The sequence below is a fragment of the Medicago truncatula genome, chromosome 8 (assembly GCF_003473485.1).
Source record: "Medicago truncatula cultivar Jemalong A17 chromosome 8, MtrunA17r5.0-ANR, whole genome shotgun sequence".
In the NCBI taxonomy this organism is placed as follows: Eukaryota; Viridiplantae; Streptophyta; class Magnoliopsida; order Fabales; family Fabaceae; genus Medicago; species Medicago truncatula.
This window is the reverse complement of record NC_053049.1, coordinates 4,044,177-4,060,412: the sequence shown is the minus strand read 5'-3', so window position 1 is coordinate 4,060,412 and position 16,236 is coordinate 4,044,177. Positions and strand designations below refer to the sequence as shown.

General features: G+C 32.0%; 2 protein-coding genes across 2 annotated transcripts; both read left to right on the top strand.

The window, feature by feature from the left end:
* Positions 1-1,136: 1,136 nt before the first annotated feature.
* LOC11424323 (G-type lectin S-receptor-like serine/threonine-protein kinase At1g11330) lies at positions 1,137-6,755 on the top strand. Its single transcript, XM_003626923.4, has 7 exons — positions 1,137-2,675; positions 3,737-3,856; positions 4,939-5,090; positions 5,175-5,385; positions 5,481-5,721; positions 5,850-6,000; positions 6,135-6,755. The coding sequence occupies exons 1-7, from the start codon at positions 1,385-1,387 to the stop codon at positions 6,441-6,443; spliced, it is 2,475 nt and encodes an 824-aa protein (XP_003626971.2). The 5' UTR covers positions 1,137-1,384; the 3' UTR covers positions 6,444-6,755.
* Positions 6,756-11,462: 4,707 nt separating this feature from the next.
* Positions 11,463-15,935, top strand: LOC11428602 (G-type lectin S-receptor-like serine/threonine-protein kinase At1g11330). Its single transcript, XM_003626922.4, has 7 exons — positions 11,463-13,028; positions 13,263-13,391; positions 13,602-13,753; positions 13,837-14,047; positions 14,498-14,738; positions 14,851-15,001; positions 15,248-15,935. Exons 1-7 carry the CDS (start codon positions 11,744-11,746, stop codon positions 15,557-15,559), a joined length of 2,481 nt encoding a protein of 826 aa, XP_003626970.1. The 5' UTR covers positions 11,463-11,743; the 3' UTR covers positions 15,560-15,935.
* The last annotated feature ends 301 nt before the right edge of the window (positions 15,936-16,236 follow it).

Genomic DNA, 16,236 nt, shown 5'->3' with positions numbered 1-16,236 from the left:
TTTTTTTTTTTTTTTATCAAAAATCATGCATGGAGTTTGATAGCTGTGGTAATTGTTACTTCAGATTGTAACGTTACTTTGAATAAAAAATATTAACAAGTGTTACGGTGGAAACAATAGACATGCATGAGTATGGATTTTTAATAGTATTTTTTTGTTATTGTCATTATAATATTAATAAGTGAGGTAAATTTGTGGGACCCAATATGTGTTTTTTAAAGTGCACCATTGAACTAAAAAATTGAATGAATTCCTTTAAGATGAGGTGTTATAGTGGGATTCATAAAATAACTATTTTTAGAGATCACCATCGAAGGTGCTCTTAGGATGTCCGATTACATAGAATTGTCATCCAGAAATTAATGATATAGCCTACAGATAGCTGGAACGTCTAGTGGTGGACCAAGAGTTTTTATTGGTTCTTTTATTTTCTCATTCAAGAAGCATGGCGAATATATTAATTTGTTAATATGTGTTAGTTGAAAAATTAGTAAGACTTTACTTATATGTTTTTTTTTTTGGACGGACTTCATTTATATATATATATATATATATATATATATATGTTTTATTGAAGTTCCTTTTTCATATGCCATGCAAACATTTTTTTGTTGCTAATCACTATCTCCTCTATAATTTTAAAATGCTAAGTTTTATTTTATTGTAATAAACAAAAACAAGTGTGACCATTATTGGAGTTTCTTGCCTAACAAGTGTTTCCACAAACGTACAAATCAATATTAATCTAAACTGTAAAGAAATTCAAAGTCATTACGTCCGCATGATAATATTTTACTATCATTTTCCCTCAAAAGTATTTTTTACTATCTTTTGTGGACTTTCTATATTTTCTATTCTATTGGAATGAATATTTTAACTTTAAAAATTTACAGACGGCGCCTTTGAAATGGTCTTCATCTCTTTTATTTATGTGGCTAATTGTCCCTCTCTTGATTCATATAGTTAGTAGGCAGATGTGAGAAAATGTTAGATTGATCACCCACAAATTAAGGACTAAAACATAACTTGCTTCAGATTTAAACCATACTTTCTCTGATCCTTATTATAAGAAGAAAAACAAAAAAATATTAAAATTAATACAATCATTAATTAAGAAAGAACAAATATATCTTGTTGTAACCTTGTTTACTAATGTTATGTCATTGTAATCTTACCAAAACCCTATATTGTTTACAATTCCCATGCTTAACTTGTAGCTAAAGTTGACTAATTGCAAACTGTGCATCTCGACGACCTCCCAACTCAACAACAATACCATCTTCCACATGAATTTGATTATTAAATGGAACAAAAAAACACCCCATTAAACCAAACTAAATTCTAGTATTCCTCAAAAAAACACCTAACAATTTGTTATCCATTTATGGCTTTTCTAATTCACAACACAAACCACTTCTTCATAATTACGTTCATCATATTTAGCACCTTTTATTCATGTTATAGTTCTACCAACGACACCATTACATCATCTAAATCACTCAAAGACAACGAAACAATAACCTCAAACAACACAAATTTCAAGCTAGGATTTTTCAGCCCATTAAATTCAACCAACCGTTACCTAGGAATTTGGTACATCAATGAGACCAACAATATATGGATTGCAAACAGAGATCAACCACTCAAGGATTCAAATGGAATAGTCACAATTCACAAAAATGGAAATCTTGTAATATTGAACAAAGAAAATGGTAGCATCATTTGGTCAACAAGCATTTCAAGTCCAAATTCAATAAATTCCACAGCTCAACTTGTTGATGTAGGAAACTTGATTCTAAGTGACATCAATTCTAGATCAACAATTTGGGATAGTTTCACTCACCCTGCGGATGCCGCTGTTCCAACGATGAGAATTGCATCTAATAAAGCAACGGGGAAGAATATATCTTTTGTATCAAGAAAAAGTGAAAATGATCCTTCTTCAGGACATTATATAGGAAGTCTTGAAAGATTGGATGCACCAGAAGTTTTTATTTGGTATGATAAGAGAATTCATTGGAGAACTGGTCCATGGAATGGAACGGTTTTTCTCGGATCACCGAGAATGTTAACCGAGTATTTAGCCGGTTGGCGTTTTGATCAAGACAAAGATGGAACTACTTATCTAACTTATGATTTCGCCGTCAAAGCTATGTTTGGAATTCTCTCATTGACACCAAATGGAACACTTAAGTTGGTTGAGTTTTTGAATAATAAGGAATTTCTATCACTTACGGTTAGTCAAAACGAGTGTGATTTTTATGGAAAATGTGGGCCATTTGGAAATTGTGATATTTCTAGTGTACCAAATATTTGTAGTTGTTTTAAAGGGTTTGAGCCAAAGAATTTGGTGGAGTGGAGTTCAAGGAATTGGACTAATGGTTGTGTGAGGAAAGAAGGAATGAACTTGAAGTGTGAGATGGTGAAGAATGGATCAAGCGTAGTTAAACAAGATAAATTTTTGGTGCATCCCAATACGAAACCTCCTGATTTTGCTGAGAGATCAGATGTTAGTCGAGATAAGTGTAGAACAGATTGTTTGGCAAATTGTTCTTGTTTGGCTTATGCATATGATCCTTTTATACGTTGTATGTATTGGAGTAGTGAGTTAATTGATTTGCAGAAATTTCCTACTAGCGGAGTTGATCTCTTCATTCGTGTTCCAGCAGAACTAGGTATCTTTTGTCTATTTCTTTTAGAGTTTTTGTTTATTTTTATTAATAATAGCTTTGTTGTGAATTCGGACTCAAAATCATACCAGTAAAACAATGATGTGAGGAGCAAAGAAAAATGGTAACCAATTAATATCAAAGTAATCACAAACAACAACAATAATAAAACCTAGATCTAATCTAGGAATCAAAGTGAAAAACACAAAATTCACAAGCACATCGAGAAATGTTTACCCAATTCGGTCCAACTTGACCTACTCTTGGGGAGAGATTGATATCTCCAATCCCTATCAATGAGTTCTTACAAAGAGATACAAATGAGTTACAAGAAATTAGCTTCAACAAGTTCTCAAAGAACAAACCTAACTTCTACCCATTTTCCTCTCACTAATGAACAAGACACTCAATGATTTTCACTCGCTCAAGGTGTTTACAATGTTTTCCAACCCAAGAGAACCCTAATCAAAGACCCTCAACCCTAAAGTTACCTCTTTTAATTTCTTAAGTTTTTTTTTCTCTTGAAGCTCTTACTCAAAAAATGAACTGATACGCTTAAATAGTACCATGATACTGTCAAAATCGTGTCACGCTTCCTCGCGTACGACCCAAGGTACACAAATCTTATCCACAAATTATGTCACAATTTAGCTTCCAAATGCACATCCCATTCTGCCTCAAAAATCGTATCACGATTGTGAATTTTTTCAAACTTCAATTTTTGAGTCACACTTCAACAAGTTTCATTAATGACCATTTTACTTATGTCTCATTTTAAGTTCAATCATAATTTATTTAGGTTAAAAAATTAAACTATTACCAACGCCTCGTGGACGAATATTCTTTTGTTTCACTTCCTAAAAATGCATTAACTTGTTTAAGCTTTTTATTTATTCTAATAATCTGAATCATTTTTGCTTTGATCAAATATTTCGGTGGCTAGAACTTTACCTTTAAGGTGAATATAAATGGGATGTTCAGGATTTAAACTCCAACTCCTGTATATATTATATAATATCTCTATCAACTGAGAGGTAAAATCATATCTAAATCATATTCGGTTGCAGTTGAAAAGGAAAAAGGGAACAAGAGTTTTTTAATCATTGCAATTGCCGGGGGTTTAGGAGCATTTATCTTGGTTATATGTGCTTATCTTTTGTGGAGGAAATGGTCTGCTAGGCATACAGGTAAAGTTGCCTTATTGTCATTGCAAACTTGAATTGAACAACATTTACATTTTTGTTGTCTAAACTCTAATAGTGTAAGTACAAAGGAGGGAGTGTGTGTTAAGTGAAATAGTAAAAATTCTTGCATAAACTATGCTCTAACATTTGTATAATGGTTTTCTTTTTTTTTTTTATTTTTTTTATTTTTTATCTTGTATAGGCATTCGTTTGGTCACCGTAGACATGATAAACCCAATTCCTGTTTATGAAAAAGGATAAAATAAAAAGTGAGTGACGTTTATTCGAGGGTGCAATGTCATGGACTACAAAAATATAATAAGTTCCTTAAAAAAAAAAATATAATAAGTAGTACGTAATTTATTTTTTATCCATCATGTTATTATTACGTTATCATTATCTCTCATATTTCTAAAGAAAGCAAGGAACTATTTACTAATCTATTAATTTAGTTTATCATTTTCTTTAGAAATATGAGAAAGAATGGTAGTTAAGAAACCAAAATTATTGTATTTACATAAACTCATGCGATATCAATAACTTTGAAAAAAAATTCCTACTTCAAGCAGAAAGTAGAGTTTGGTTGATTTTCATAAATTTGTAGAAAAGCGATAGATGGAAATCAAAAGATAGCGAGATATGATTGCTGAAATTAGACTTTCTTAACCACTTTCTAAAGTATCCTCATGATTGATTATAAATTTTTAGTTTTTCAACTATACCTTATACCTTCACATATCGCTCTTCGTATTTGTGTCCGACAAACACGAAATATCTATCACATCAATTAACCTTTGATGTCTCACTCAATTAACCTAAACAATAGCATTAAGAAAAGAGAGAATTAGCCGCACATGGAACTAATATTCCAAGGTGTTAATTTTAGTGATCGACTCGTTTATTTTTACTTTACCAAGGTTGTAAATTTTTTATATATAGTATTGATTTGTGTAGTAAAGCAACATTTGAGGGTGAAGCATATACTTTTTTATTTTATTTTTATATTTTATTTTATTTTTTGCAAATTTTGAACTTATTTGATGTTGCAAATATATATTATTGTTAACAATGGCAAATACATCCAGGAAGACAACCTCGAAACTTGATTACCAAAGAACAAAAGGAAATGAAATTGGATGAGCTACCACTATATGATTTTGTAAAGCTCGAAAATGCTACAAACAGTTTTCACAATAGTAATATGCTTGGGAAGGGAGGTTTTGGCCCTGTATACAAGGTAATTTTGTGTAAGATTTTCTATGTCATTATTTTTTAATATATATCATTAATCTAATATTAATATATGTTTCACAATATCTAGGGAATACTGGAAGATGGCCAAGAAGTTGCTGTAAAAAGACTCTCAAAATCATCTGGACAAGGAATAGAAGAATTTATGAATGAAGTAGCAGTGATTTCTAAACTTCAACATCGCAATCTTGTAAGACTTCTTGGTTGCTGTGTTGAAAGAGGAGAGCAAATGTTGGTTTATGAGTTCATGCCAAATAAGAGTCTGGATGCCTTTCTCTTTGGTTAGTTCTTTTGCCTCATTTGTATTCTTACCTCAAATTAATTTTCTTTACTATCCAATTTGTCATCACATTAATGTATTCTTTATGTTTTTAAGATCCATTGCAAAAGAAAAATTTAGATTGGAGAAAGCGGTTAAACATAATTGAAGGCATAGCTCGAGGTATACTTTATCTTCATAGAGACTCGAGGCTAAGGATTATACATCGGGATTTAAAAGCAAGCAACATCTTACTTGATGGGGAGATGGTTCCAAAAATATCAGACTTTGGTTTAGCTAGAATTGTTAAAGGAGGAGAAGATGATGAAACAAACACAAATAGGGTTGTTGGAACTTAGTAAGCAGTCTTTATCTCATTTAACATTATAATGTTAGAATTAAATGAAAATTTAACAATTAAAGCTAACACAAAAAGGGTATAGTCCAACAATACTTGTGTTATTGTAATGTATGCTCTAAATGCAGTGGTTATATGCCGCCTGAATATGCAATGGAAGGACTTTTTTCTGAGAAATCAGATGTTTATAGCTTTGGAGTTTTATTGTTAGAGATTGTTAGCGGCCGAAGAAACAGTAGCTTTTACCACAACGAAGATTCTCTTAGCCTTGTTGGCTTTGTAAGTATATATTTCATGCCCCTGTTACTTACTTGAAAAGAAGTTTAGCAATACACCCTCAACACTTCTTTATTTGTCTAACATTTAACATTTGTTATTACTATTATTAGCTATTATTTTGTTTCTTTTACTAGGCATGGAAGCTATGGTTAGAAGAAAACATTATATCTCTAATAGATCGAGAGGTTTGGGATGCATCTTTTGAGAGCAGCATGTTGAGGTGCATACACATAGGACTTCTCTGTGTGCAAGAACTTCCAAGAGACAGACCAAATATATCAACAGTTGTTTTGATGCTCATAAGTGAGATTACACATCTTCCTCCTCCAGGAAAAGTTGCATTTGTCCACAAGAAAAATTCCAAGAGTGGAGAATCTTCTCAAAAAAGTCAACAATCTAACTCAAACAACAGTGTAACTCTGAGTGAAGTCCAAGGCAGGTAATAAAAAGACTAGGTAAAATCTAGAGTGGACTTGGAGAGGACGACTACATGAGTTAGTTGAACGAGACGGAACTACATTGTTACGTCGCAAAAATTGTATATTTGTAAGGATTTTAACGCTCAAATAAGTGGTTTTAGACGAGTCCAGAGGTTTAACTAGAATTGGGAATGTACTTTTCCAAGGGTTAGAGACTTTTGATTAGGTGTGTTGGTGAACATAATGTGGCTCATTTTTGATTATATTGAGATTTCTTTGTGGATTGAAAATTTGCCTAGTCGAGAACACCATTAAATAAAAGAGAAGTTCTTAAAATTCGTTTATATTTTATTCCAAAAAATATAAATATGTTTTGCTTATTTTCATTCTAGACGAATGAGATAAATCTGATTCTCTCGAGATAAGCACAATCACTCACTCACTAAAGAGAGTCAAATAACTCAAATCCATCCTAAGCCACTTGGCAGTCGGAAATGTATTCCCTCACTACCCTTGTGAAGGGAAAACCATAATGATTTTAGCGTATTTTTATGTAATCTATGAGAAAGAAAAATGAAATAGAAATAATAGATAGTTCTGAAAGTAGTAGTATGGTTGGGAATAGGTCATGTCGGCCTATGGGGCCTACGATTTGGTCTGCTATGGTCTGGTTTGGTCTGTTTAGTAGAGAGGTCTAAGTTTAAGCTTTTTAAAAAGCTTATTTAGTTAAATAGGTCATGCTTAGGCTTCTTTAAAATAATTGCATACATTGAAAATAGAAACACTTTTTTCTCTATCTATCAGTCTCGTAATAGACTTTGTTTTTATATGCTTTTAAGCATGCTTTAATGTTCTTAAAATTTGCTTGCAGCGAAACATGTTTTTAAGTAGGCTTTACGACATGTTTAGCCTATTTAGTATGTCAAATGAACTATTTGATGACTTTAATGTAAAGTAGACATGAAAGTAGGCTTTCAAGTCAGTCTAAGTTTTTAAATAGTTCAGACTAGACCAAGAAAAACGACCTATGATAGACCATAGACTAGGCTCAGTCTTGTAAAGGAGAGAGATAAATACACAATGTCTATAATTTTAAAGGTATCAAATCTGCAAGTAAATTCGTATCTATCCATCCACCAAAAGAAGTTGGGTTAAATTACACGCCTGAATTATCTATCAATAACGTTAGATCGATGTGTAGGTGACATTTAGTAAGTTTAACGTTTGTTTCAGATAGGTCCTTTAAGTTTTTAAGGTTTCAGATATGTTCTTTAAGTTTCGAGTTTGTTTGGGATATGTCCTTTAAGTTTCTAAGGTTTCAGATATGTCAAGTTTCAAGTTTGTTTCAGATAGGTCATTGCTATCAAATCAACTTTGGCTTAACGGAAGTTGATAGAAAGGACCTATTTAAAACAAACTCGAAACTTATAGGATCTATCTTAAACCTTAGAAATTTAAAGGACCTATCCGAAACAAACTCCAAACTTAAAGGACCTATCTGAAACCTTAGAAACTTAAAGGATCTATCTGAAATAAACATGAAACTTAAAGGAATTTCTGCAATTCAATCAATCAATTTTATTTTTTTAGCAATTCAATCAATTTTGTCCTTGAAATTTTTGTCACTTTTAACCAAATTAATCTTTGTTTGTGAGGCATCTGACATGACAAGCCACGTGAGATGTTAACCGCCCATTAACACTTCAACATAGAAACTAAATTAATTGACATTTGATAAATTCTAGAACTAACTGAATATTTCAATAAATTGAGGGACGAATTTAATTGATATTTGAGAATTCATAGATAAAGTTGACGATTCACTCATTGAATTTCTGCATCCATCAATATCTCCTAGTCTCCCATATACAGGTCAACGATGATGTACGAGGAAAGCGCGTAACTAAAATGCGAGGACACGATTTCTACGTCAATAAATTCAAAGATGCCAACATTTTTTAATGTCAACAAAAACATTGTGTTCACATCATTTTCTTTTGTCCATTAGTAGCAAAGTACTATTTGTCTAGTTCACTGTTGAAGTTAAGGATAATGATGTTACTAAAAATGTCGTTAGAAAATGTATGCTCTTGTTGAAATCTAAGTTAACCCTTCCAGACATTGACTTTCAGTGGCTACACTTGTAAGTTACATTTTGTAAGTTCAACGATAGGGAAACGTTTTTCTATATATAATTTCATTTTAAACAATCACTATCAAACAACTCATAAATTAACGTTTTTCTTTTGTAAGTTCATAAATTAATTAATTCTGTCACTCTTTAAATATATTCAGTCGTACCATATCAGAATTTTCTTAGTAAAAAGATAAAATCTCGTTACTATATCAACAAATACACACTGTTTCACCAAAAAAAAAAAAAAAATACACACTAAGGTGTGTTTGATTTTTGAGAAGCTAAGGCCAAAAGTGATTCCAAAGACAAACAAATTAAGTAAATCAAGCAAAATTACGTGAATATTCTACGTTTTGGTGAAAAGAAGAAAATAAATTGATGAACTTTTGTCGTTAAATTTTAGATACCAACATTAACAAAATTGTACATAAATTAATATTTACGATAAATATCTATGTAAATATCCATGAATACCTCAGAATCCCTAAATTATCAGTATAGCGGATACTTGCACATTATGCGACGACCGCGGATAATATATTTGGTCTATATTTCAAACAAGATACATCAATTACTCAATGTATCTAACAAGTCAATTTTTTTCTTATAAATAGGATTGGAGAAAGTACCTCAAAATTCCTAAATTGATGACCTATTGAAAAATGCTAACTTGTACCTTAATAGTGTGTTTGGATGGGAGAATATTTTGAGGGAATGTAATGTTTTGAGGGAATTCAACTACTTTAAGATGAATTCTATTGTTTGAATTCAACTCAAAACATTTACAACATTGAATACATACATTATTAAACTAAAGATATAAATATTTTTTTGAAACTTATGTATTCAATGTTGTAAAAGTTTAATAATTTATGTTTTCTAAACAAATTTTCTTAATTTCTTTTTTAGTTCATTAAGTTGTGCCATTAAAACACAAGTTAACATGACTCCATCCATCTTAAAATAAATGACATTATTGCTTGTTACGCATATAGCAATGCACATCTTTAATTTTTAATATGTTTATTTATGTATTCTTTCAAAAAACAATGTTTATGGTTGTATTGAAAAAAAAAATGAAATATTAATTGAGACAAATCTAACTACATCTCATACTATCATTTGTTTTTATATAATAATAAAAAAATATAATCAAAATATATTATATAAATAATGTAACAGTCAAGCTAAATTGCTTGTTTTTGGAATTGGAACGGATGGAGTTTATTCATAACCATAGATATCATTCAACGATTAAAATAATATTTAAAAATCACAATAATTTCAACTAATGTCTTATTCACTCAAGGGCACACTTACTATGAAGGAAGAGTGAAATAACTCAAATCCATCACGGAAACTCACCTAAGCCACCACACACTCCATAGTCCATTGTCTTCTTTGGCTCTTTGAAGCCAAACAAAGATGTGATATGACATGTGTGATTTGTTGACTAGGATGTGAAATTCCACCAACAAATCATTGATCTAATTCTATGCTGTGAAGAAAATCAAAGTCACAATCATAACGTCGGCATGATAATAATTTACTATATTTTGTTGACTTTCTATTATTTTTATTCTATTCGAAATGGAATGGGAATGAATATTTTAATTTTATAAATGTAGATGGTGCCTTTGAAATGGTCTTCGTCTCTTTGATTTATGCAGCATTGTTTGCAATATATAAATCAATTAAAAAAATAATCACATATTGATATAAAGAATTCGAAAACTCAACATGATCCATTTTTTTCAAATTATTTTGGAAATTTTTATTATGAAAATTGAGTATATATTATATGCATTATCTCTACCATCATCATGAAGTTTCTTACAAAGACATACAAAGGAGGTTACATAAAGTTCTCAATGAACAACCTAATTTCTACCTATTTCCTAATCTCTTCCCGTGAACAAGAGATTGAATATTTTCACTCACCAGAAGTGTTTACAATGTTTCTCAACCCTAAAATCTCTCGAAAAGGCAACCAACTTTAAACCATAAAAGTTCCCTCATTTGGTCATACAAGATCACCCACAAAAAAAATTAATGGCCATTTATACACTTCAAAAGCTGAAAAAATGAATCCATATACTGCACGGCGCCTGGCGCATCCTCCTATGCGTGTAGTGCACGAAAACAACTTTGAAGTACAAATCTATACTGAATTTGTGTTGTGTGCAAGTGTGAGTTATATGTCCCACATCTGATAGAAAAGTGGAGGTTGAACACTTTATAAGTGAAAGGACCCATAAACTCATTGCCCCAAGGTTTTGGGTAAGAGTGTGGCGTCTCTCGCTTGTGTGGTTGCTCTGGCCTAGATGTGAGTGGTCCCTCGGACTCCCTTCATGACCCAACAGTGGTATCAAAGCCGAGTTTCGACGAAGGGTTCAACCGGCTCCTTGTATCGAAAGTCTTCTTGACAAAGAATAATGTCCAAGCGGCGGGTTCTGTTGAGTGCGGCAACAACGATACAAGTATAAGTGTGTGCGGATGAAAGAGCTTCTGCTTGAGGGGTGAGCATGAAGTTTTGATGGACTCACACTTGAGGGGGAAATTGTTGTGTGCAAATGTGAGTTATATGTCCTACATCAGATAGAAAAGTGGAGGTTGAACACTTTATAAGTGAGAGACCCATAAACTCATTGCCTTAATATTTTGGGTAAGTGTGTGATGTCTCTCTCAATTGTTTGGTTGCTCTGGCCTAGATGTGGGTGGTCCCCGAGACTCCCCTTCTGATGTTCCTAGCGTATCGGGAAGAATTAGTTACATACAATCGATTTTTATTATTTTAAAAAAGCCATCCAAATCAAATTAAGCCACATATTGATCCAATGTTTGAATTCTATAAATGTATATCTCAGAATCAATCCAAACCGGACTGTCGACACAGCTTGTCACAACACTCCAAATAGCCACCCAAGCATAAACAATTTGGCTTCATCAGAAAAATAGGGACATTTCCAATTTTTCTATGTAATAATTCCCAAGCTTAACGCGTAGGTAAAGTCAAATAATTAGAAATTCAATAGTTATAGTGCATCTCGACGACTCCATAATTCAACAACAACAATACCTTATTCCACATGAATTTGATTATTAAATGGAACAAAAAAACCTCATTAAACCAAACTAAATCCTAGTATTCCTCAAAAAACATCATACAACAATCTGTTACACATTTATGGCTTTTCTAAGTCACAATTCAAATTACTTCTTCATAATTACTTTCCTTATATTTTGCACAATTTATTCATGTTATAGTGCAATCAATGACACCATTACATCATCCAAATCTCTCAAAGACAATGAAACAATAACCTCAAACAACACAAATTTCAAGCTAGGATTTTTCAGCCCATTAAATTCAACCAACCGTTACCTAGGAATTTGGTACATCAATAAGACCAACAATATATGGATTGCAAACAGAGATCAACCACTCAAAGATTCAAATGGAATTGTCACAATTCACAAAGATGGAAATTTTATAATATTGAACAAACCAAATGGTGTTATTATATGGTCAACAAACATTTCATCTTCAACAAATTCAACAGCTCAACTTGCTGATTCAGGAAACTTGATTTTGAGAGATATCAGTTCCGGAGCAACAATCTGGGATAGTTTCACACACCCTGCAGATGCAGCTGTTCCAACAATGAGAATTGCAGCTAACCAAGTAACAGGTAAGAAAATATCCTTTGTATCAAGAAAAAGTGATAATGATCCTTCTTCAGGACATTATTCAGCTAGTCTTGAAAGATTGGATGCACCAGAAGTTTTCATTTGGAAAGATAAAAATATTCATTGGAGAACAGGTCCATGGAATGGAAGGGTTTTTCTCGGATCACCGAGAATGTTAACCGAGTATTTAGCCGGTTGGCGTTTTGATCAAGACACTGATGGAACTACTTATATTACTTACAATTTTGCTGATAAAACTATGTTCGGAATTCTCTCATTGACACCGCATGGAACACTCAAGTTGATTGAGTATATGAATAAAAAGGAACTTTTTAGACTTGAGGTTGATCAAAATGAGTGTGATTTTTATGGAAAATGTGGGCCATTTGGTAACTGTGATAATTCTACTGTGCCAATTTGTAGTTGTTTTGATGGGTTTGAGCCAAAGAATTCTGTGGAATGGAGTTTAGGCAATTGGACTAATGGTTGTGTGAGGAAAGAAGGAATGAACTTAAAGTGTGAGATGGTGAAGAATGGATCAAGTATAGTTAAACAAGATGGATTTAAGGTGTATCATAATATGAAACCTCCTGATTTTAATGTGAGAACAAATAATGCTGATCAAGATAAGTGTGGAGCAGATTGTTTGGCAAATTGTTCTTGTTTGGCATATGCATATGATCCTTCTATATTTTGTATGTATTGGACTGGAGAGTTAATTGATTTGCAGAAATTTCCTAATGGCGGAGTTGATCTCTTCGTTCGTGTGCCGGCAGAACTAGGTATCTTTTCTATCTTTCTTTTAAAGAGCTTTGTTTTACTTTATTAATAAATGTGACAAAAATAACTATTTTACAACTGTTTCATACATTAAAGCACTGTCACTTTAAGCTACACATTAAAGTTTTATCACTGAGTTGACACCTCATGGACAAACATTCTTTTTGTTTCAACTACTAAAAATGCATTAATTTGTTTAAGCTTTTATTAATTCTAATAATTTGTATAATTTACAGTTGCTGTTAAAAAGGAAAAAGGACACAACAAGAGTTTTTTAATCATTGTAATTGCTGGGGTGATAGGAGCACTTATCTTGGTTATATGTGCTTATCTTTTATGGAGGAAATGTTCTGCTAGGCATAAAGGTAAAGTTTCCTGATTTCTATTTCAAACTTGCATTGAAGTGCATTAAGATTTTTGTTTTTCAATAGGGTAAGTACAAAGGAGGGTGTATGTAAATATATATCTATTTTTGTTACCTGATTTTTGTTAAAGTTTCCTGATTTTTATTTTTGTTTTGAACTTTTTTGATGTTGCAAATATATATTTTGCTAACAACTGACAAATGAATCCAGGAAGACTACCTCAAAATATGATTACTAGAGAACATCAACAAATGAAATTGGATGAGCTACCACTATATGATTTTGAAAAGCTTGAAACTGCCACAAACTGTTTTCATTTTAATAATATGCTTGGGAAGGGAGGTTTTGGCCCAGTATACAAGGTGATTTTGTTTAAGATTTTGTATGACATATTTTGTATTATATATCATAAATTCAATATTAAAATACTTTTTACACTATCTAGGGAGTCATGGAAGATGGTCAAGAAATTGCTGTGAAAAGACTCTCAAAAGCATCTGGACAAGGAATAGAAGAATTCATGAATGAAGTTGTAGTGATTTCTAAACTTCAACATCGCAATCTTGTGAGACTTTTAGGTTGCTGTGTTGAAAGAGGAGAGCAAATTTTGGTTTATGAGTTCATGCCAAATAAAAGTTTGGATGCATTCCTCTTTGGTTAGTTCTTTGGTCTCTTTTTTATTCTTGCCTCAAACTAAAATTATTAGCTCACTTAGTGGTAGATTAAAAAATTAGTGAATAATTTCTTCACATGCTAGCTAAACTTCTTGAAAAGTTCATAATTTAATAATTAATATAAGCACTTGCTTAAGTGTTTAGACAAGTTTATTTGGACTTTACTTATTATATAAGCACTTGATCAAGTATTTGAAAGAGTCTATAAAACAGTTAATAATATTGTCAGCTAATGTTTTGAAACTCCTTCATATAACTTGGTGCCATAAGTTGTTTTCAGTATCCTCATTACCTCTTTAATTGTCAAAATAATTTAAACATAAGCACTTAATTATGTTGTTTATTCAAGCGTCTCCTAAGTATATTTCTCTGCTAAAAGTTCTTAAGTACCCAATTTGGCATCACATTAATGTATTCTTTATTTTTCTTTAGATCCACTACAAAAGAAAAATTTAGATTGGAGAAAGCGATCAAACATAATTGAAGGAATAGCTCGAGGTATAATGTATCTTCATAGAGACTCGAGACTAAGGATCATACATAGAGATCTAAAAGCAAGCAACATCTTACTTGATAGTGACATGATTCCAAAAATATCAGACTTCGGTTTAGCAAGAATTGTTAAATTTGGAGAAGATGATGAAGCTAACACAAAAAGGGTTGTTGGAACTTAGTAAGTAGTACTATCTCATTTGATATTATAATGTTGGAATTAGTGTTACAAATGAGTGGTTTAATTTTATTTTTTTTACTTGGGGTTATAGTAACATATGTTCTAAATGCAGTGGTTATATGCCGCCTGAATATGCAATGGAGGGGCTTTTCTCTGAAAAATCAGATGTCTATAGCTTTGGGGTTCTATTGCTGGAGATTGTTAGCGGAAGAAGAAATAGTAGCTTTTCTCATCACGAGGATACTCTTAGCCTTGTAGGCTTTGTAAGTCTAAATACTCCATGCCTTCATTACATACTATGAGAAAAGAAGTGTTGGCAATACACTTTCAACACTTCATTCTTGTCTAAAATTTTGAGTGGGTTTTGCTAATTTATGAGGGTCACTTTTTCTGATTGTCGGAGCTCATTTCCACACCGGAAAGACCCACATAAGTTTTAACCAATAATAGCGTTGGAAGCCGATTCAGAAAGAAACTTATTATTATCATTATTGTTTTTTTTTTACCAGGCATGGAAGCTATGGTTAGAAGAAAACATTATATCTCTAATAGATCCAGAGGTATGGGATGCATGTTTTGAGAGCAGCATGTTAAGGTGCATACACATCGGACTTCTTTGTGTACAAGAACTTCCAAGAGACAGACCAAATATATCAACTGTTGTTTTGATGCTTGTAAGTGAAATTACACATCTTCCTCCTCCGGGGAGAGTTGCATTTGTTCACAAGCAAAGTTCAAAGAGTACTACAGAATCTTCTCAAAAAAGTCATCAATCTAACTCAAACAACAATGTAACTCTCAGTGAAGTTCAAGGCAGGTAAACTAACATGCATGGGATCAATACTATAATTGTTAAGAAAAAACTTGCAACAGTCATGGGATCACATAAGAGTAGTGAAACGAAGAGCAAGCTGGCTATGGTATAGTTTGGGGCTAATGGCGAAATCGGAACAAGAGAAAACTCATAGCAAGAAAAGTATGTATGCAACTTCTATACTGTTTGAAATGAATTTGTAATGCAGGCTAAGGAGGGAGAGGCAGCATAAACACTCCTAGGAGTATATGCTATTTTTGAGACAGATTGTAAAACTCTTACTGGTGTCATTCAATGGACCAACTGTGATATATGAAGTATTTTGAGTCTATCGTTTCAAGTATTAAGTGTTTATTATCTTTTAATTCAAACTTTGTGGTGAAGTTTATTTAGCGATAAACGAATATGGTAGCTAAAAAATTGGGTGCAAATATAGACGTCCATATTCTTAATTATCTTCAAATTTAAAGCTCCCTTTACTTTCTGAATATATTTTCTTCATTCACATTCTAAAATTTGAGTTAATTTTACTTGATAGGAAGGAGGTAATATATTATATATTAAAATGAACAATTGTGTGCATTTTATTTTTTAAAAAAATAGTGAAAATGACAACAAATGTATTCAATATTTCCAACAAAAATGAATCTTCTCTTGGTAACATTTTATTTTCTCTTTATCACA